Here is a 21,686-nt window from a genome sequence, read left to right on the forward strand (position 1 = left end):
TACCACACGAGGCTGTTATCATGGAGAGAAACATCCTGACACTACTATCAGAATCACTTACTATACTTTCTTAAACTTTACAGGGAAATATACTTTCTCTGAAAAACGTCAGCTCTCATTGAACTATCATTAGCTTATCATTACATGGGCAGTCACTGTTTGAGGACAATCTATATGTATTTAATATAGATCCTTGGCAATGAATGCTTGCGAAAATCCTCGTTTTAATACTACTTCAACAAATGGCTGGCAATATGGACATGATTAAACTTGAGGAGCCACTTTGAGCAATAAGGAACACTTACGGACTGTGTGGTAATGAGAGATCCAAACACCAAGCACTCCAGAGACTTTGGGTTTGTCACATATGCCCCTGTGTAGGAGGTGGAGGCAGCCATGAATGCAAGACCACACAAGGTAGATGGAAGAGTTGTGGAACCAGAGAGGGCTTTCTCAAGAGAAGATTCTCACAGACCTGGTGCCCACTTAATTGTGGACAAGATTTTTGTTGGTGGCATTAAGGAAGACAGTGAAGAACATCATCTAAGAGATTCTTTTGAACAGTATGGGAAAATCAAAGTGATTGAGATCATGACTGACCGAGGCAATGGCAAAAAGAGAGGTTTTGCTTTTGTAACATTTGATGACCATGACTCTGTAGACAAGATTGTCATTCAAAAATACCATACTGTGAATGGCCACAACTATGAAGTAAGGAAAGCCCTATCTAAGCAAGAGATGGCTAGTGCTTCATCCAGCCAGAGAGGGTGAAGTGGTTCTGGAAACTTCAGTGGCGGCGATGGAGGTAATTTTGGTGTGGATGACAAATTTGATGGTGGAGGGAACTTCAGTGGGTGAGGTGGCTTTGGTGGCAGTCGGGGCCGTGGTGGATATGGTGGCAGTGGGGATGGCTATAGCAGATTTGGTAATGATGGAAGCAACTTTGGAGGTGGTGGAAGCTATAATGATTTTGGCAATTACAACAATCAATCCTCAAATTTTGGACCCATGAAAGGAGGAAATTTTGAAGGAAGAAGCTCAGGTTCCTGTGATGACAGACGCCAATACTTGGCCAAACCATGAAACCAAGGTGTTATGGCGGTTCCAGCAGCAGCGGTAGTTATGGAAGTGGCAGAAGGTTTTAATTACTGCCAGGAAACAAAGCTTAGCAGAAGAGAGCCAGAGAAGTGACAGGGAAGCCACAGGTTACAACAGATTTGTGAACTCAGCCAAGCACAGTGGTGGCAGGGCCTAGCTGCTACAGAGAAGATATGTTTTAGACAGTACTCATGTATATGGGCAAAAAAACTCGAGGACTGGGTTTGTGACTAATTGTAAAACAGGTTATTTTAGTTTCTGTTCTGCGGAAAGTGTAAAGCATTCCAACAAAGAGTTTTAATGTGGATTTTTCTTTTGCACCCATGCTGTAATTGCTAAATGTAATAGTCTGATCATGATGCTGAATAAATGGTGTCTTTTTAAAAAAAATCTATGCAGAAGGAAATAAATAACACTGGAAAGACATATAGCAAAAATTACTGTAATTTTCACTGGGTGATGGAACTATGGGTACTTGAGATATTTTTCTCTGTAGTTTACCATTTTTCTGGAATAAACAAGCATTACTTCCATAGTGGGTGGGAGAGTCTCAAGGGAGGAGAAGTCCCCTGGTACACCAGACCGTAATCACAAGGAAAACAGGACTGGGTTTAAGCCTTCCTTCTCTTTAACTTCTATCTTAATGGCCTGATACCACTTACAGATTAACTGAGTGCATGACCTTATTGAAGGATGCTCTAAGACTGGCCCCAGGAAAAGCAGAAAGGGGATCAACAGTGGAAACTGCCAGAGACAGGAGAAAGAGACTAAGCAAAGAGATCAGAGAAAGTAAACATAAAAGAACAGGAAACAGAAGGGGGAAGGGAAAGACAAGACGGTAGGTATACTTCATACATTGGCATCCATATGAAAAAGAGGAGTTCGTGGTGGATCTTTATGATAGGCATAGCTAGCAAATTTTCATGTTTATTGTTGTCTGTGTTAAAAGTTTGTGTATTTGTGCTTTGTGCCTCACTATTCCTTTCAGGGTCAGGCTGTGTATTTCTTCACCCCACAACGTGCTGTCATATCTGCCTGATGCTGCCAGGGAAGATCAGCTAGACGCTAGATCTGGACATTCTGGAGCCTACTCTGAGAGCAAATTGCATAATGACGTGCCTATCTATGTGAGCTTATAGATTTAGCAAGCTCTATGGGACAGTCAGGAACCTTCTGGTTGATAAAGGAGATCTGGATGGGGATTCATGGTATCCCAGAGGCATTTGTGGAAAACAAGAAAGTAGATCAGTTCTCTCTGGGTCTAAACCCCATTTATGACACACAGCTCAACTAACTGACAACGCTGGCTCATAGCCAAGACTGTTTTTGTAAGATGTTTGTACTCGTCTGTTGATTTCTGTGTATTACTTCTGTCATTTTTGAAGTTTTTACTGGGCTAGTGGAATGACTGCTGGGGTATTTTAGCTTATTAAATGTTAAGTGAGGGTGTTAAGATTAGAAATGAATTTCTACATGGCTTGGCACGAGTATAATCATTCCCAGAAAGGCAGACTTTCTGGCAACCTTGTTTTTTCCGTCTGATAATCCATCTTGTAACCCATCTGGGAACTAGGAACATGGAGACTTAACCTTAAAAGAAGGACCAATACAAGATCTTAGCATCATCCATTGACCTTTGGAGGGTGGATGCAATTGTCTTAGAGCTCCTGATCATGTAGTTTGTAGTATAAAGGATTGTGGCTTCCATTATCCTAGGCAAGAGTGTTGTACCATCCAATACAGTCCCCACTAGCCACATGTGATGTTTAAATTAAAGTTAAATAAAATTAAAACTCAGCTCCTTAGTTTCTTGGCCACATTTCAAACGTTGAATAGGCTAACATATTGGACAGTGCAGAGATAGAATATTTCTGTCATCCCGGGGAGATCTACTGGACAGCACTGTGAGTTGAGGCTCACAGAATACTTGGGGACCAAGCATCTCTGTGTCTGCAGGTCAAGTGACTTATGTTTTCTTACTTCAGGTTGACTCTTTGCATTGATATGCTCAGAGTAACTAGGGAAGTTGGGGCAGTTTAGCAGAGTTGTTAGCCCTCTTTACACACACACAGATGAGAATTCTCCTTTAGGGAATGGCTAAATAAATGTGGCACAGTCATTAAATGGAATATCATACAACAGATAGAGGGAATAAACTCCATGTGTCAATAAGGATGAATCTCAAAAACTTTTTTCGTGTGAAAAAAGCCAGTTGCTGAACATAACCATTTCCTGCACACAAAACAATACTACATTTTTCCTATAGAAGAGCATTTTTTTTTTAAGACCAGGAAGAATATATGTCAAACTCATGACAGTGGTAACTTCAGGGAGGGGTAGGGGTAAATGGAATTAAGGAATCAAAGGAACTTTTAACTGTTTCTGTAACATTCTGAATGTTTTTTTGGAGATTTTAAGTAATCTCTACAGGCAACATGGGACTCAAACTTACAACCCCAAGATCAAGAGTTCTATGCTCTATTGACAGCCAACCAGGGGCCCCTATGATATTCTAAATTTTTAAAGGAAAACATTCATGTACTACTTTTGTAATTACACTTATTAAAACAGGACATGGATTTATGTACAAAAAATGAATAGAAATATGTAAACATATGGTCATAAAAATAATAAGGGAAGTACACAAAACTCTAATGCTAATTGTGTTGGGATTGTGGGTAATATTTTCTTCTATTTCTCTATTTTTTAAAGAGATTTTATTTGTTCATTTGACAGAGAGATCCTAAGTAGGCAGAGAGGCAGGCAGAGAGAGAGGAGGAAGCAGGCTCCCCGCTGAGGAGAGAGCCTGATATGGGGCTCTATCCCAGGACCCTGAGATCATGACCTGATTTGAAGGCAGAGGCTTAACCCACTGAGCCACCCAGGTGCCTCTATTTCTCTATTTTTAACAAGTTTTTTATCTTGTGGCTGTAATGTTAATACAAAAATTTTTTTTAAATAAAAAATGAGTCCATTCTTATGGTGCAGAGTATTATAATGCATCAGGTATAGCTCTTTTTTTAAAAATTTTATATATTTATTTGAGAGAGACAAAATCCAAGCAGGGGAGGGGCAGAGAGAGAGGGAGAAGCAGACTCCCCGCAGAGCAGGGATCATGACCCCAGCCAAAGGCAGGCGCTCAACCAACTGAGCCACCCAGGCACCCCTCAGGTGTAGCTCTTAAGAGGCAACTGGCTCTGGTACATAATTAGAGTCAGAAATAATGGCTCAACATCATTTATGTAACAAAATTTAATGGTCCTAGGTGGCAGTCTCCAAAACTCAATTGGTCAACATAAAACCCCATTATGCAGCAAATCCAGAGTGGCAGGCACACGGGGACCCTTCAGTTCCTAAAACCAGGGGTTCCATCGGATTATTTATGAGACTTCCCTTCATATGCCCAGGCCGCCTGACTGGTTGGTTATGGGCTTTGAAAACTGTTCCAATCACAAAAATCCCTCCTCTGTGGTGTGCAGTGCAGCTTGAAAAGCCACTTCCTACAAACAGCCGGCTTCACCTGCGCCCTACCTCCAGGAAGACACACGAGGTGAACTTTCACGCAAGCAACAGTGCTGGTCAGCCTTCCCGACTCTCAAGCCAGAATGTAAACCCAACCACCTGTTCATCTGGCTTCCAAAACATATGGATCTGCCTCCATCTACAACGGAACATACCAACACTTCTGGCCTTCACCAGAGAATTACAGCCAGCCTCTGAGGTCCTGTCAAAAGGCTGGCTACAAGCAGAGTTATTTATGGAATATATTGTAGGGGACATTCTATCCATCCACTCCTTTAGGTGGCATTTTAAGTTGTGTCCCCAGATCAAGTTAAAGCGCCAGAAGGTTACATGCCTGAACCATATTAGCTGAGCCCCTGCAGAAATGCTTTAATGTTACACCCTTGGCTTTTAGCCAGGGTAGTTACAAGCAAGGAATATGAAAATCTCTTCTGTGTGTGTTGTGAAACTGTTACTGAGGACATTGTCTTTTATGTTAATCCCGACTGAGAGATTTCTTATGGAATTTAGTGTCAGCAATGAACCATTATGTAGCTGTTAAGAATTATGATTCTGGAAGACTAAATACGAAAGTGTGTTTATGATATGTTCATTGAAAAAAACAAGAACACTAAAGGCTATATAGATTCTCATTGCAGCCATGTAAAATATTTGTGTCTGTGGGTGAGGACTGAAAGCTGATAGATAGAGATGGAGATTATATGAGGGCAATGGGATTATAGATGTTTTGCTTTTTCAAAAATGTTTGTTTGCTGTAGCCCTGTGTTTTCAACTGGGAGAAAAAAAGAATTTAGTGACAGGGAAATCTCTGTCCCTCTTGAGGACTTGCTATGTGTCTTTCTTTCTGATAACGAAAATTGTCATGTTCCCCCTTTCTCCTGGCTGCCCCAAAAGGTGGACTTGCACATTAGCTCCTCCTTCCTTGCCATGCCTCTGATGTTCTGTTTTTATAATTTTATGACATTTGTACTTTTTTGGAGGGGGCAAAGTGCCCCCAAATCCCTTGGAGAAAACTGTAAAATATAAAACATTTTTCTTACTTTAAAAGTTATACACAGTCATAGGGCATGCCTGGGTGGCTCAGTCGTTGGGCATCTGCCTTCGGCTCAGGTCATGATCCCAGGGTCCTGGGATCGAGCCCCACATTGGGCTCCACAAAAAAATATAAAAGTTATACACAGTCATAGTAAACTGGAAATATGTAAGAAAGTAAAAACAAAAAAGATAACTACTCTTAACAGTTTTTGGCATTTCTTCCCTTTTTTCCTCAAAGTATTTTATTTTCTTAAGACTGTATTTATTTTTTTGGCAGAGAGCACAAGCAGGGGGAACAGTAGGAGAGGGAGAAGCAGGATCCCTGCTGATCAAGTAGCCTGACACAGGGCTCAATCCCAGGACCCTGGGATCATGATTTGAGTTGAAGGGAGATGCCTAATGAACTGAACTACCCAGGCACCCCTCTCAATGTATTTAAAACAAAATTATGAGCATATAGCATATGAAGTATCACATCCTGCTCTTTTCATGTAATTCTAAATTATAAGCATGTAAAAGATAAGATAAAATAAAATAAAATAAAAGCATGTTTTCTTATACTGGAAACACTTCTTGTTGAAAACCCCAGTAAATATCATGCCCGTGGAACTTTCTTTTTTCCTCCCTCCCTCCCTTCTTCCCTCCCTCCCACGTTTCTTCTCTCTCTGTTTTTCCCTTCCTTTTTTCCTCCCTCCCTTCCTTCCTTCCTCCTTCCCTCCATCCATCCCTCCCTCTCTTTCTTTCTCCCTCTTACAAAGTTTGGAACCATTGAGGCCTGCAGGAAGGGTTAAAGATGAAGTTGTATGGGGCGCCTGGGTGGCTCAGTCATTAGGCATCTGTCTTTGGTTCAGCTAGGTCATGATCCCAAGGTCCTGGAATCCAGCCCCATGTAGGGTTCCTTGCTCAGTGGGGGAGCCTGCTTCTCCCTCTCCCACTCCCCCTGCTTATGTTCCCTTTCTAGCTGTCTCTCTTTCTGTCAAGTAAATAAATAAAATCTTAAAAAAAAAAAAAAAGGACAAAGCTGGAAAATCAGTTCCGGTGAGCCCAAAACCTAAGAGATAAAGCTCTGTGGACCTTATTCCTAAGATGGGGCATGGTGGGGGGGGGGTGCTGCAGAACCGAATTGCGTGGGTTTGAAGTGCAACCTCAAGGAAGCCTAAGGCGAGAAGGGCAATCTGGGGTCTTGTACCCAGATTGGAGATCACAGGAAATAGGATTTTAAAACTAGGACAGACATTAGCTATCATCTAATATAATAGGCTCATTTACAACTGCAGAAACTAAAGCCAGAGGAGACAAATTGACTTGTGTAGGCTGTGGAGTCAGAAGGCCTGGATTTGTCCCTCTTCTCTGCTACTTAGTAACACCAGACCGTAAATAGATGCCTTTACCCTCTCTGCGTCTCATTTTCCTCTATGAAAGGAAAATCCAGCATTTAACTTACATGCTTCTTGTGTGGATCAAATCAGATAATCTACAAAAAGCACTTAGCACAGTGCCTAACATATGATGAAAACTCAATAAATGTTACTTTTTGATAGTACTGTAAGTATTAGCATGATTGAACTAGCTAGTGACAGAGCTATGACAAGGTCCCAGATCTCCTGATGCAAGCTAGTGCTCTTCTCACGGTATTGAACTAACTTTCAGGGTCCAGAAAAGGTTGAAAGTTGCCTTGAACTTAGTTGGACCTAGGACCACTTAGTTGGGGTAGCAACTGGGGGCTAAACCTGACGACTTAAGTCTGGGGTCCACTTTATGTCAAAGCACCTAGCCCAGTGTCTGGAAAACAGTACACTTTTTAAAAAAGATTTTATTTATTTGACAGAGAGAAAAAGAGAGAGAGAGCACAAGCAGGGGGAGCTGCAGAGGAAGAGAGAGAAGCAGATTCCCTGCTGAGCAGGGAGCCTGCCACTCCATGGGACTCAGGGCTCTGCCCCAGGACCCTGGCTGGATCCCAGGACCCCAGCTCAATCCCAGGACCACGGGATCATGACCTGAGCCGAAGGCAGACGCTTTACCGACTGAGCCACCCAGGCACCCCTATGACAGTAGACTCTTAAGAAAGGTTTGTTAACTGAGAAGTCTCTTAAAAAAACGACAGGGTTGGGAGGGTGGTGCTGGCTTCTAAGAGAGGCTTCTAAGGCTTCTAAGAGGACTAGAAATCTTTCACAGAGTCACATAAAGAAGGACTTAGGGAAAAGGGCTACCAAAACTATGTACATTCCATGCATGTCTGCGAAGACCAGAGACAAGTAGAGGTGGTACTCTCTGAGATTCCTGGAACATTCTCGTTGTCACTTTTATTAACCCTTTCGTCTTTCCCCATAGTTACTAGCAAAAACTTCTATACAAACCTGAGGTGGGGGTGGGTGATTTTTCAGAGCTGGGCAGGATAAGAAAAAAGTGGTGAAATATCTATCCCGATTCAAATTAATAAATCCAATTTGGAAACAGGGTTGGGGGGGTGGCACCCAGGTAGAAAAGTGGGTGGTAGCAGTGAAGGAGGCAAGAGAATCAGACCCCCTCTACGATCTTGAGGAAGGAAAAAAAATCGTGAATGGGAAGCCAGTTGAGACCATGAACTCTGAGGTTGCAACTGGGGAAAAGGCCTGACGCCCCCACCCCACCCATATCCTGCCATATCTGTTCATAAGTTATTACTGTGGTGGTTTTGAGGGGTCCTCCAGTTAGTCCTCTTCTCTGACCAATGCCTTTTCTATTTTCTGAGGCTACCTGGCTAACTCTGTCCCTTGACTAATGTATATTCTAAGACATCCACAGTAATAAGGTGAATAACCTTGACCTCTCCAGATACGTGTCTTCAAGTAGCAGTGTTTTTACTATTCCACAGATCCTTTAACTCACCCTCGTAAGTCACCTCCTATAGATTATGGTCATTTTCATCTTTCCAACACTAAAGACTCAGTAAGTATTTGTTGATTGATTTCAGAGTTTATAATCTAGCTGGGGAAGTAATACACCCTCACGAAATGAAAAGCTATGTAACCGCAAACCTAAAATTAAAGAATATAAACTGAGTTCACAGAGGTTCAAGAGACGGAAAGCAGATGAGTGATCTGTCAGGTTGGGCTAGGCAGGGAGAGCTTCCAAGAGCACCTCAGTTTTGAGCTTTGAATCGGAAATTCAAGGAGGTGATGGACATGAGATGGTGGAGAGGTGGACCTTTTGAAAGAAACGCACAAGGGAGACAATGTAAGATATCACTCAAGCGAGGACAGGTGCCCGCCCCACCCTGTCATTTCCCTGTCTTAGCAGCTCTGCAGGATCAGCACATATCAAGCCACACTGCTAGGCACTACACAGATGAGTTAAATTATAGTCCCTGCCCCTAGGAGTTTGCTGTCTTAACAAGAAAACTGAGACACAGCTGGACAGAGAGTCCCCACGATACATTAAAAAGTTGTTCAGATGTACAAATGTAATGCCCTTCAGTTCCTGGTCTCATTCATTCTACCAGCATTTCTCAAATGGGACCTTGGACTGGGGTCACTGAGATACATAAACCTTGCCTCCATCCTAAAGGAGTTCCGTTGAGTGAAGGAGATATACATGTAAAGAAATCATTACTGTACCATATGGATTATGCTGTAAAACACAAGCCTGCACAAAGTACTTGGAAATGCAGAAAAGGTAGAAGTCCACCTAAGGGGAACAAGAAAGGTTGAATAGGGATTTTCCAAAATAAGAGACTCGGGGAGGGTATGATGAGAGGGAGGACATTCTAGGAGGTGGAGGGAAAGGTAGAAAAGGACACGCATTTCCAGGTAATAGTATACAAAAGAACTTAGTGTGCCTAGTGAAGGATGAAGCAGGGAAGGTGGGAAGCGGCCTGAACCTGAAGAAAGGCGTGTACCTTGCTAGAGAGTTTGAACTTTATCACAGAGGCAATAGGGAAAATCAAAGGACGTGTCAAGCAGGGAAATTCTCTGGTCACTTTTAAGTGCCATGATCTCAGTTCTCCTGCCTCCTGGCTGTGACTCTGGGAATGGCACTGAATTTCCGAGCATTCGTGTTTTCATGTGCAGAATGGGGTTGATAGCAGTACCTAGCTTACGCGGTTGATTTGAGGAGCACATGAGCTAATATATGTAAAGCAATCAGAGCTGCGCCGCGCACATAGTAAGTGCTCCATACATTTTAGCTATTATTACCGGGAGTGTTTCTTAGAAGGATAACTTTTGTTGGCAGCATGGAACATAAACCACAGTGGGGGAAAAGACTGATGGCAGGAGGTCCGATTAAGATGATATTGCTGGGGGTGGGAGGTTGGGGGAACCAGGTGGTGGGTATTAGAGAGGGCACGGATTGCATGGAGCACTGGGTGTGGTGCAAAAAACAAGGAATACTGTTATGCTGAAAAAAAAAAGATGATATTGCAATTTAATCCAACGACAATTAAGGTCTGGAACTGGGATCTGGACGGGATAAGTTAAAGAGATGAAAAGGTGAGACGGAAGTCTAGCTTGGAACACTGGGCAGATCAGGACAACTGTTAACCAACTTCAGAGATAAGAGTAGCCAGAGTATAAGGGTGTGGGTGCAAGAGCAGATAAAGCGTTCCGTTTGGGACCTGTTGAATGAGAAGTAAAGCCGCCCAAGACGGGAACCTGCAGAATATCACTTATTTCAGGAGAGGCCAGAAGAACCAGTGGAGAAAAAGGATTGGTCAGCGATCACAGTCACCGTGAATTGCATGGGGGGGGGGGGTAGAGGAGACACTATCGCCAGCATTTAAGTTGCACTAGTCCTTCACCCAACTACCGAACAAGCATACAGCCCATTTTCTGGTCTGTTCTCGGCTTCTTGCCTCTGGGTTTTCTGATTCTCGTAGAGAACGCATTTTTTTTTTCTCCTCCTGCCCTCTGTTCACGGAAAGAGGGAAAGGTCTAGCGCCTCGCAACACGGTCACCTAGGCGACCCGAAGTCACACGGGAGGAGGTGGGAAGGGGGGGAAGGAGGAAAATGACTTTTAAAGAAAAGAAAAAGTCCGCGACGACCTCTAATAATTAAGGTTCCACCTCCCTATATCCTGCCACGCCGCTCTCCAGCCGCCCTTATCGGGCTCCTGGCCGCGAAGTAAGACGGGAAATGTAGTCCCCTAAGGCTGACCAGGGTGGCACGACTGAAGAACTCGGTTTCCCAACCGGCTCTGGAGGCGCGTGCGCAGATGGCTGCCCGGGCGAGTGGTAAACAGAGACGTCAGGCGGGGGCTGCTGCTCCGAGCAAAACAAAAAGGGAACCCGGGGGGAGGGGGGGGCTGATTGGGGAATTGGTGCGGCAGAGAGGCTGGGGCCGCGGGGCCGCGGGCCCTATTAAGAGTGGAGGGCAGGGAAGAGGCGGGGGGAGGGGCAGCTAGGGGAGGGGCGAGTGACGCGGGGGAGCGGGGCGTTGGGGAGGGCAGTGATCCGGGTGGAGGAAATTTGGGAGGAGTGTCCGGGGGGCAGCAACTTAAAAGGGGGAGGGAACTGCGGCTAAGAAGACGTTCGGTGATGGGAGCGCAATGTATGAGGGGATACGGTGCCTCAGGTTTAAAAGAGCAGGAAGCTGAGAGGTTGGAGAAAAAGTGTCTTCGCTAGGCGGAGGTTACAGGTGGTGTCTCGGAAAGAGCTCCGAGGCTGTCCGCTTGTAGTCGAGAAGACGATCGGAAAACTGTGTGGAAGGGACAGCTTGGGGGCTAGCGTCCTGGGGCGAGGGGGGAAGTTCGCGACTTTCTGAGGACTGGCAGGAATGTGCCTCCTGGCCCTCGATGCTTCCCCCCTGGGGGGAGGCATCGCGAGGGACGGTGGCAGACTCCTCTGAACGCTGAGCGGCGGAGGTCCAACTCCACGTATGGATCCAAGGAATGAGAATTCAGCCACAGAGGCTGCCTCGATCATAGACCTCGATCCCGACTTCGAACCCCAGAGCCGTCCTCGCTCCTGCACCTGGCCCCTTCCCCGGCCAGAGATCTCTACTGAGACAGCTGAGCCGCCTGAGCCGCCCGAGGTGGAGGCAGGTCTGGGAGACAAGGTACTCACGGAGGGGCACTCAGAGCCGACCCTGTTGCCCTCCCAGCTCCCAGAGCCGGCAGGGGGCCCCCAGCCCGGGATCCTGGGGGCTGTAACAGGTCCTCGGAAGGGAGGCTCCCGCCGGAATGCCTGGGGAAATCAGTCATATGCAGAACTCATCAGCCAGGCCATTGAAAGCGCCCCCGAGAAGCGACTGACACTCGCCCAGATCTATGAGTGGATGGTCCGCACTGTGCCCTACTTCAAGGACAAGGGTGACAGCAACAGCTCCGCAGGATGGAAGGTAACTATGACCCCCTTACCTTGGTCCCAATACCATCTGCCCCTGGGCCCCCTAGCCTCCTTACTGCCATTCTGGGGCCCCTTTTATGCCCCCACCCCAGGGAGCCACCTTCAAATCCTCAATTACACAAACATTTACTTAGGACATAGTATATGCCGCTGCTCAGGGCTTGATGCTGGAGGATCGCAGATGAATAAGACACTGTCCTTGCCTTGGAGAAAATTGAATTCTCAGCTTGCTGCTCAACACTCCCAGTACTTTGGCTTGAGCTGCCCCAGACACTTATTCCCACAGAGAAGTCTTTATCCTATGTACAGCAGGAACTGTGTGGATTCCCCACATGAACCTAGCCTTCCCTCCTCCCCCACCTCCTACCCCAACACCTTTTCTCCCATTCCTGTGGGATTACCTGGATTCCGCCGATTGCCTCTCAATACCTCAGGGTAGAGGTACTGTTGTAGAATGCCTCTACCCAAGAAGAGGGGGTTGAGTGGCCTGGGTGAAAAAGGTGATACTCATGAGGTAAAGTGGCTGCTCTTATGGACCAGGAGGGGGAAAAAAGGGCCATGAGCTGCTACCTGCCTTGGTTTACCCCATAGTGCTAGGAAACTCTCCCTAGTAAGGGGTTGTCTAAGTCTGGGGTGGCGGGGGCGGGAGGGAGATTTTTCATTTACCGTTGAGGAATAATAGTTATGAAAAAAAGAGATAGGGTCCTGACCTGAAAGCACAAGGTTGGGCGTTCACTTGACTTTCCACAAAGAAACTGTGAGGATAGATCTTGCTAGATGCTCGGAAAATTTGTCTGGAGGAATATGGGACTCTTAATCACGAAATGGGGAGCTTCGGCCCCTTGGCATCTTGCACCCCCATAGCTGGTGAGATCAGCGTACAAGGAAGTAGAGAAGGTTGAATGAGCCGAGGGTCCTCCCCTAGGTATAGGAGATCGAGGGATCGGATCTGCACTATCCCTAGGAGATGGGCTGGACACAAAACAGGACAGCTGACTGAGACCTTGGCACTATTTCTGGGTAGACTGCCATGCCACAGTCTCAGCTCCTAAAGAGCTCCCCTCCTTGGACCCAGCCTACACAGCTGTTTTTTCTCTTCCCTTAGGTTCATTTTCCCGGGTAGAAGAAATAATCATGAGATGTTAGTTATGCTGTGGGAGTGTAGTCCTTCCTTATAATGTTCACTGATTGGCGGATTTTTAGTTTACAAAGTAGTTTTTACGTTTATTTGTTTTTGTTTTTTATTAATCTTCACAGCGGTTCTGAGATTCCACATTTTACATATGGGGAAACTAAGGTATAGAAAGGTCAGGAAACTTGCCTGATATCAGTAGAGCAAGGACCTGAACTCAGGTCTAACTAGAAATCATATCGTCTTTCTGCTAGTCCGTGAGGCCCAAATTCTCTTCATTGGAATAATGGCAAAGCCAAATCAGGCTGAGGTTGGGGCCTCCCAGCCTCTGACCCCCCCTCATCGACTCCCCACCCCAAGGGGTAATGGGGCCTGAACTGGCTCCTCTGGTGATGTGCCAAGATTACTACAAGCCCACCAGGGGGTGGCCCTCACTTGGAACAAGAAAGCTTTGTTTAGGTGGCTTGGGGGAACAATTAGGAGTCGCCTCCCCAACCCCGCTTCCAACAGGTAAGAATTCTAGGCTTCTAGGGAGCTGACCTCTCCAGGTAGGAGGATGTACTATGGACTAGTTCTGAGGTCTAAAGAAGAGGGGTTAAACAAATGGGCCTCATGGGTACCGAGTGTAGACAGAGGAATGGATCTTCTCAGTAGAGCCACAGCTGAAGGACAAAAAGGGGGGAGGTCCCAGTGCCAGAAGTCATGGGGGTGCTCGGTTACTGAGGCTGGACGGTTAATGTCTAGATGGACAAGTGTCTGTTACTTCAAGGAACGAGGAGTACCATTGCAGCCGGGGTAGTAGCTGTTCCTGAAGTGTCTCAGAGAGACAAGGAGTTCTTTGGCTACAGAACTCTGGAACATGAAGCTACTTCAGCATCTCTCCCCAGGCAGAGGGTCTCCTTATCTGGAGCACCAGTCAGAGCCTCAGCTTCTAGTAGCTCCAAGCCCTTCTGGGCTCCTCCCAAGTTTCTAAACACCAAAGAGCTCCATATGGGAGGTCAAATGCCCCTAAGGTTGGAGATCTTAGGCACAAATTCCTGAGGAGAAGTAGGGGAAAGGAGGTGGGACAGAGAAGGAAGGTTGGGGGGGGCACAAAAGGATGGTGTAACTAGCCTGGGGCAACCAGTAGAAAGAAGCTGCTCTGGGGGCTCAAGAAGCTGCCAATCGCAGCTCCCTGGGCCCCTGGGAAAAAAAACTTTATCTCTAGCAGAATATCAGCAGTGAGGGAGGAAGGGAGAACAGAGGGGAGGGAAGGAGGGAGGGAGAAGGTGCTTCCAATACCCAAGGCTCTCCAAAGCTGATAGAGCCTCAAGGGGAGGCTCACTCACTATTGTCACCCAAGGGCCACCCTCCAATAAGGCAACAAGGTGCTGATTATGTGCTGGGAACCTGGCACTCCAAGCACACGCTGTTGAGGGCTGCCGGACTAGACAACATCATCTGTGCGGCGGGCGCATATACTCCATGAGACCAATTATGTGAAATTGAAAATAATACAATATAGGTTGGGTAAGATTGTGGGGAACAGATTAGAAATACCATGCGAGAGATTTGGCTGCAGAAGCCAAGCAACCACTTAACAGAAGAGAGGGGACTTATGCTTGGTCTGGAGGAAGGAGCAGAATTTACAGAAGGGAGACCCTTCCTGGGAGGAGGAGGGAGGGAAAAGGGACTGTGCCTTGTGTGTCTGAGGCACAGAGAGGAGCCTGGCCTGAATGTAGTTGAGCCCATCTGCCCAAGGACTGGGAGGAATGAGAAAAAAAAAAAAGGGCGGAGGGGGGGGGGTGGATCTTCAAATCCTATGGAGAGCTGGGGCTCAAATGCCCCATGGGAAGTAGAGTGCCCGCTCACCTGGGGTTCCAGCCCATCAGCCTATTCAGAGAACTGGCTCAAGACTGCTGGAGACAGGGTGGGTCAGTCTTGGGCTAGTGTTAGGCCACTGTCCCGGAACTCCAAATGAGCCTACACTCAAGGAAGGAGGTTGTAGCCGTGGAATTCTTTTCCATCTAATCCCAGTTCTTGCGGAATCAGGAGCATGTCTCCCCAGTAAATGCCCACCAGCGCCAGACAGCTCCCCCAGAGACCTGGGAGGAATGCATTGTTGTGAGCTTTTCCAGAGCGGGCCCAGTGCCCTCAGCAGTAGGTTGTTAACTCAGCTTGTCTCCTGGGCCCTTGTGCAGCAAAGTCTGGAGCAGCAGAGGCCAAACATCTTGTCTTTGGGTGGGAACTGTGTATGGTCTCCCCACCCCCCCTCACTCCCCCACCCCCATCCCTACCTTTGCTTGCTTCCACCCCCCACCCTTGCCTCGGGGTTGATAGCTCTGGGTTTCCAGGAATGCCCCTGCTCTGTCCCAGCGTGCTTTGAGGTGGAGCCGCTGGCCACTGGCCTCCCTGCACGTACCTCATGCCCCCTTTCCCACTGCCTCTGCCCCCTCCAGAACTCCATCCGCCACAACCTGTCCCTGCACAGCAAGTTCATCAAGGTTCACAACGAGGCTACTGGCAAGAGCTCCTGGTGGATGCTGAATCCTGAAGGAGGCAAGAGCGGCAAGGCTCCCCGCCGCCGGGCAGCCTCCATGGATAGCAGCAGCAAGCTGCTTCGGGGCCGCAGCAAGGCCCCCAAGAAGAAACCTGCCGTGCTGCCAGCTCCACCCGAAGGTGCCACTCCAACGAGCCCAGTCGGCCACTTCGCCAAGTGGTCAGGGAGCCCTTGCTCGCGAAACCGTGAAGAAGCCGATGTGTGGACCACCTTCCGTCCACGAAGCAGTTCCAACGCCAGCACCGTCAGCACTCGGCACTCCCCCATGAGGCCAGAGTCGGAGGTGCTTGCGGAGGGGGAGATGCCAGCCTCAGTTAGCAGCTATGCTGGAGGTGTCCCTCCCACCCTAAATGAAGATCTCGAGCTGTTAGATGGGCTCAATCTCACATCGTCCCATTCCCTGCTCTCTCGGAGTAGTCTCTCCGGCTTCTCTTTGCAGCATCCTGGGGGGACGGGGCCCTTGCACACCTACAGCACCTCCCTCTTCAGCCCAGCAGAGGGGCCCCTGGCAGCTGGAGAAGGGTGCTTCGCAAGCTCCCAGTCTCTGGAGGCCCTGCTCACCTCCGATACACCACCACCCCCGTCTGATGTGCTCATGACCCAGGTAGACCCCATTCTGTCCCAGGCTCCAACACTTCTGCTGCTGGGGGGGCTGCCTTCCTCCAGCAAGGTAGCCACGGGAGTCGGCCTCTGTCCCAAGCCACTAGAGGCCCCAGGCCCCAGTGGTCTGGTTCCCACCCTGTCTATGATAGCACCACCTTCAGTCATGGCAGGGGCTCCCATCCCCAAACCGCTGGGGGCTCCTGTGCTCACACCCAGTACTGAAGCTGCAGGCCAAGACCGAATGCCTCAGGATCTAGATCTTGACATGTATATGGAGAACCTGGAGTGCGACATGGATAACATCATCAGCGACCTCATGGATGGGGGCGAGGGACTGGACTTCAACTTCGAGCCAGGTAGGAGACCTCTTCGTCCACAGTAGCATCTCATGGGCTACAGCCACTCCTAGGTGGCCAGCTGGTGCCATGATCTGAGCCAGAGGGGGCTTTAAGATAGGTTGGTGGGGGGGGTGGCGGGAGCCCCTGGGGAATGGGAGGGAGGGTGTCCTATGAGAGGGGGCACCCCTCAGCAGTGCCCTCCCCTAGTAGCAGCGTAGGATAGATGAGGGAAGGGCTCTCTCTTTGTTGGTATTTTTTTTGTGTTTTTTTTTTGGCGGGGGGTGGACCTTAATGGTGGAGAGTTGTCATGCCCCAGATGAGCTTCTTACCTTGTCTCCCATCTCTCCTTCCCACAGATCCCTGAGCCATGGCTGGAAGCTTTGTCCTCCCCTGCTTCGGTGGTGGGGCCAGGAGTGCCTTTTAGCCACTCTTTACCCTTGACCCCTCCCTGGGAATTCGGGACCCTGCTTTAGAGCTAGGGTGGGGTCTGCTCCCATGGGTGTTGAGGAAATTACAAAGATAAAGCTGCCCCATATAGGAACTATGGAGGGAGGGAGGGAAGCGGGTGGGGGAAAGGGAAAGGGTTTCTTCTCACTGTGCCAATTAGGGGGTGAGGCCCCCTCTTGGGAGCCATCCTTGGCTCCCTCCATTCCCACCCCCCTAGGTTTTACATCAGGGGTGGGCAATGCTGTTGGAAATGTGAAGTCACCAGTGGCCTTACCCCTGCCTTTGGGAGCAGGATCTTTTGTAGTCTTATCTGAGCTGGTCCAGGCTGGCTTAAGCCTGGGATTTTTATTCAGTGGCCCCCTAGGCCAGTGGGGTGGGGTGGGTAGGGTGGGTTAGTAGGGACCTGGAAGGGCCAAGGTCTGAGCACCGGAGGGGCTCACTGGGCCAAATCACCCTTGGAAGGCTGCAGATAACAGAAAGGCTTTTTGTAAACTTTTAAAGACATATAAACACAAATATAGAGATTTTTAACAGTGGCAAGGTGCTAGTGATGGGGAGAATGCTTTTTTTTCTTTCTGAAGGCTTTGTCATAGTGACACGATGCAAACACTACAGACATTACTTGGGGAAACACAGGAAGTGGTGGTGGGGGGGAGAGCTCCAGGCTGCCACAGAGCAGAGGGGCAGGGGTGCAGCAGTGGACAGCAGTACCCAGCGAGGGGAAAGCTCTGGGAGATGCCCAGAACAAGGTCTGCGTGCACCTGGCTTAGAGATTCCCTGTGGAAAAGGCTAAGCCAGGCCCCCTTGTTCAACTTGTGTCTGGGAGTGTGTGGTGTTGGGGGCGCAGTCACACTCCAGCATGACCCACTGCTGATTAGCACTATGGTGGGAGAGTGCATGGAAGGCCTGGAATTAGTCTGTGGCCTGGAAAGGGGTGGGAGGGGTGCGGAAGAAGAGGAGGGAAGGATTTAGGGTGGTAAAGTTAGGCACAGAGACCTCCCTGTTCCAGGCCCCTGACAGCTGTCCCTGCCCTTCTTCCCCTTGCCTGACTACTGGGGTTACATGGTAGTGTATGCGGTGGCAGGCGGGTGTGTGTGTGTGTGTGTGTGTGTGTGTGTGTGTAACAGGGAATGGGGAGCTGGGGAGCTTGGCTGAGGGTCTGGGAAATGAGCAGGGATGGAGGGGAATGTGGATCAGGTTTACTAGCACCTGCCAGGGTGGCCATCTGGGACTCCTTCTCCACCCCAGCCCCCAAAGCAGCCCCTCCCCCAGTCCCCTTTGCATTGTCCCCTCCCCCACCCCTGCTGTGGGTTCCCATCATTTCCTGTGTCAGCGCCTGGCCTACCCAGATTGTATCATGTGCTAGATTGGAGTGGGGAAGTGTGTCAAATCAATAAATGAATAAATTCAATAAATGCCTATAACCAGCTCTGGTTTCTGCTGCCTTGGTGCTCCCCTTGGATAAGGGGGAGGGTGGGGGAAGGGGGAAGACAGAGGACTGGCAGGAGGGACTACTCAGAGGTGGAGAGGTGTGGGGTGGGGAGATTTCAGCAGGGGGAGTTGGTGGATTTGGGTGGGGGGAGGGAAGATGCCCAGCCGTCACTGAACCCCAGCAGTAGTGGGCGGGCTGTGATAGGCCTCTCAAGGGGAGGTAGTCTGGTTGGAGATGACCCCTCCCCCTACTCTGTCCCTCAAAGGCTCATTGTACCAGACTTCACAGTCTTGCCTCACCCCCACCCATGTACTCACCCCAGCCCTCTCCTGCCACTTCCACCCACCCTCAGAGCTTTCATGGTGCCAGGGCCACACTTAAACCTTGGTGCTGATGCGGGGGAAGGAGTTTTTCTTGAAGAAGGGACCTCAGGTTGAATTCCAGTAATTTCATACCTCGTATTACTGCTCTCACTTGGTCACTTTATTTAGTTAGCGATGTTTATCCCTCCTACTGAAAAAGTCCGCTCTGGTCCTAAAGGTTGGACCCCTGCGAGTCGGCCCCTCTTCATCTGATCTTCCGGTTGATTTGGACTAGAAAAGGAAAGGGTCCATGAGTAGATAAGGAGGACCCTCAGGGAAGCTTTCTACAAACTGGGGCCAGTGGCAGGCCAGGTGGAGAGAGGTTGGAGGCAGGTCTTGGGCGTGGATGTTGGATTTGGAAAGGAAATTCATGGAGGGGGGAATGGGTGTGGGAGCCTTGGGTTGGCTGGTAGGGAAAGGGGAGTGCAAGGACAGACCACATTTGGGGAGTCTTACTGGGAGGTTCATGGAAGATTCAATAGGAACAACTTTCTTGGCTTCTTGGCTTCTAAGCAATTTCACTCGGCTTCTCTCCAGGATGTCGCATTGTGTGCGCAAGGCATCTGAAAATGAGAAAAAGGCGCCCCCACCTCTGAGGACTAGTGGCCTTACCTACCCATTCCATCCCTCCCATCATTCCAGCCATCACTGTGAGTGACTGGGCCCAAGGCTAGGTGGAAGAGTGGTCTGAAGATGCCTAAGTTTTGCTCTTTTCAGTGGGAACTGGGACACCAAGACTCCAAGAAAAAAGGATGAAGGTGAAGATGGAAAGGACAGGGTGGGGATAGGGAGAATATATCAAGACAGTGCCCAAGAAATGGGGAGAAGAGTAAGGGTGAGTGACACACGCCACTCTGGCCGGTTTGAGTGAAATATCCATCCTTAAGTGGACTTAGGCCTTGTTCCCCTTTTCCTAGGATCCTGCTTTATTACGCCACTCCCACTCCACAAAGAGAATGTACTCTGTCACCTGGCTATGTACCGTCCTTCCTCCATCCTGCTCCTTACCAATTAGCTCAGGTTCTGGATTCTTGAGGAGAGGCACAAAAGCTCTGTAGGCGTTCTCCAGTCGGGTTCCTGTGGACACAGCAGTGTGCTATTCCCAGCCCCTGTCACCCCATCTCCACCCTTCCAAAGACAGAGACTTCCAGAACCTAACACTCGAGGTCACTGTGACCTGATGTACCCGATTTCCCCCCCCTCAGGTCCAAGCCTAGGATCAGGTGCTGGGGAGGGGCTAATATGCGTCAACCTACCCTAGTGTCATAGAGGCAATGCTCTTTCTTGGGCTGACTGGAGATGGTCAGTTAGGATCTGGGTGAGGGTCAAGGTTCACAACCCATTTTGGACAAGGTTCACAATTCATTTTGAGGGCCCCACCCTCAAAAAAAGCAGGAATGCTCCCAAACCTCTACCTGGTGCTCCACGCTCCACCTTACAAATGTAGTAGGTGTTGCGAGCAGTAAGGAATTTGCTGGCATAGTCTCCAGGGGTCTTCGTCAGGAAAAGCAACTTCATTGTCCCTGTTTCATCACACAAATCGATGGTGTCTGGAGGGAGACCACAGGGTAAATGAGGCCCTGAGGAAGGAGAGTGGGAGCAGAAAGGGCACTGATCCTATCCTGAATGGGTTGGAAGAAGCTGTTGGGTTCCAAGAGCTCTTTTCTTGCCAGTCGGAGAGCTTGGGGGCTGGAAAAGACCCTGCGGACTTTCTAACCCTTGGCCTTTAGTCCCCTCCCCCCAACTCCTCACCTGTTTTAGGCAACCCTACTTTACTGCGGGTGTAATGCAGCAACAGAAGGACAGAGCAATTGGTATTGACCAGAAACTGCTGATTATCTGAGAAGACATGGGATAGGGCACACGGCCCTTCTCTAGTTATACCATCCCTGTGACCATCCCCCACTGCCCTCAACCCCCCACAAGCCCCACATACAGACTTCAGCTCTGTGATACCCCTCACCTCCATGTTTGATGAAAATAAACATGCTCTCAGGATCTTCTTACTCTTCAGACAGAGGCCTGATGAGTCATTTGGAGCAAGAGTGTTCTAGAGGTCCTGGGAGTGGGGGCAAGTGGGCCCATAGGGCTGGGGGTCTGGAGAGGTCGGTAGATCACATAGGCTGAAGAGGCCCCAGACTGGGCAGGCAGGAGAGAGCTATTGGCAGTTGTGGATAACCAGCATCCCTAGGGGGTGGGGCCTGAGGCCGCAGTTGAGGGATTATGAGGTCAGAAGTGGTATAAGTGGCAGAAGGTGGAGTAAGGATAGGGAGAGAAGAACCTGGGTGGGGTCTGTGACAGATTTGCTGGGGTTGGGGGCAACAAGGTAAATCTCATTTGAAAATGCATCCTGCGGGGCGCCATCAGTGGGGTAAGCATCTGACTCTAGGTTTCGGCTCAGATGGAGAGCTCAGGGTCCTGGGATCAAGCCCTGCACGGTGCGCTCCTCCACGCTCAGTGCAGAGTAAGCTTGTCCTCTCCCTCTGCTCCTCCCCATCCCCAATAAATAAATAAAATCGTTTAAAAAATAAAATAAGGGGCGCCTGGGTGGCTCAGTATTTGGGCTGCTGCCTTCGACTCGGGTCATGATCTCAGGGTCCTGGGATCGAGCCCCGTATCGGGCTCTCTGCTCTGCAGGAAGCCTGCTTCCCTCTCTCTCTCTCTCTGCCTGCCTCTCTGCCTACTTGTGATCTCTGTCTGTCAAATAAATAAATAAAATCATAAAAATAAAAATAAAAAATAAAATAAGGGGTGTGTGGGTGGCTCAGTCAGTTGGGGAAGGTGGTCTGCCTTTGGCTCAAGTCATGATCCTGGGAGCCTGGGATCAAGCCCCGTATCAGGCTCCCTGCTTGGCG

The 21,686-nt window shown here is 48.9% G+C and overlaps 2 protein-coding genes and 1 pseudogene across 4 annotated transcripts; 2 read left to right on the top strand and 1 right to left on the bottom strand.

Annotated features, from left to right (window-relative positions):
- Positions 1-318: 318 nt before the first annotated feature.
- Positions 319-1,145, top strand: LOC101692905 (annotated as a pseudogene).
- Positions 1,146-10,812: 9,667 nt separating this feature from the next.
- Positions 10,813-18,466, top strand: FOXO4 (forkhead box O4). Its single transcript, XM_004777212.3, has 3 exons — positions 10,813-11,970; positions 15,549-16,608; positions 16,947-18,466. Exons 1-3 carry the CDS (start codon positions 11,509-11,511, stop codon positions 16,952-16,954), a joined length of 1,530 nt encoding a protein of 509 aa, XP_004777269.1. The 5' UTR covers positions 10,813-11,508; the 3' UTR covers positions 16,955-18,466.
- Positions 18,467-18,930: 464 nt separating this feature from the next.
- Positions 18,931-21,299, bottom strand: CUNHXorf65 (chromosome unknown CXorf65 homolog). Of its 3 annotated transcripts, none has more exons than XM_045073994.1 (6): positions 20,795-21,299; positions 20,584-20,670; positions 20,241-20,381; positions 19,840-19,908; positions 19,288-19,394; positions 18,931-19,062 (listed from the first exon to the last, which is right to left on the bottom strand). In XM_045073994.1, the coding sequence occupies exons 1-6, from the start codon at positions 20,817-20,819 to the stop codon at positions 18,961-18,963; spliced, it is 531 nt and encodes a 176-aa protein (XP_044929929.1). In that variant the 5' UTR covers positions 20,820-21,299; the 3' UTR covers positions 18,931-18,960. The 3 variants fall into 3 exon arrangements, with proteins under 3 accessions (XP_044929929.1, XP_004777270.2, XP_044929931.1); XM_004777213.3 differs by having other exon boundaries at positions 20,247-20,381; positions 20,795-21,297; XM_045073996.1 differs by lacking the exon at positions 20,584-20,670.
- Between the last annotated feature and the right edge of the window lie 387 nt (positions 21,300-21,686).

The sequence above is a fragment of the Mustela putorius genome, unplaced genomic scaffold, assembly GCF_011764305.1.
Source record: "Mustela putorius furo isolate JIRA1106 unplaced genomic scaffold, ASM1176430v1.1 tig00537297_pilon_pilon_pilon, whole genome shotgun sequence".
NCBI classification, from domain to species: domain Eukaryota; kingdom Metazoa; phylum Chordata; class Mammalia; order Carnivora; family Mustelidae; genus Mustela; species Mustela putorius.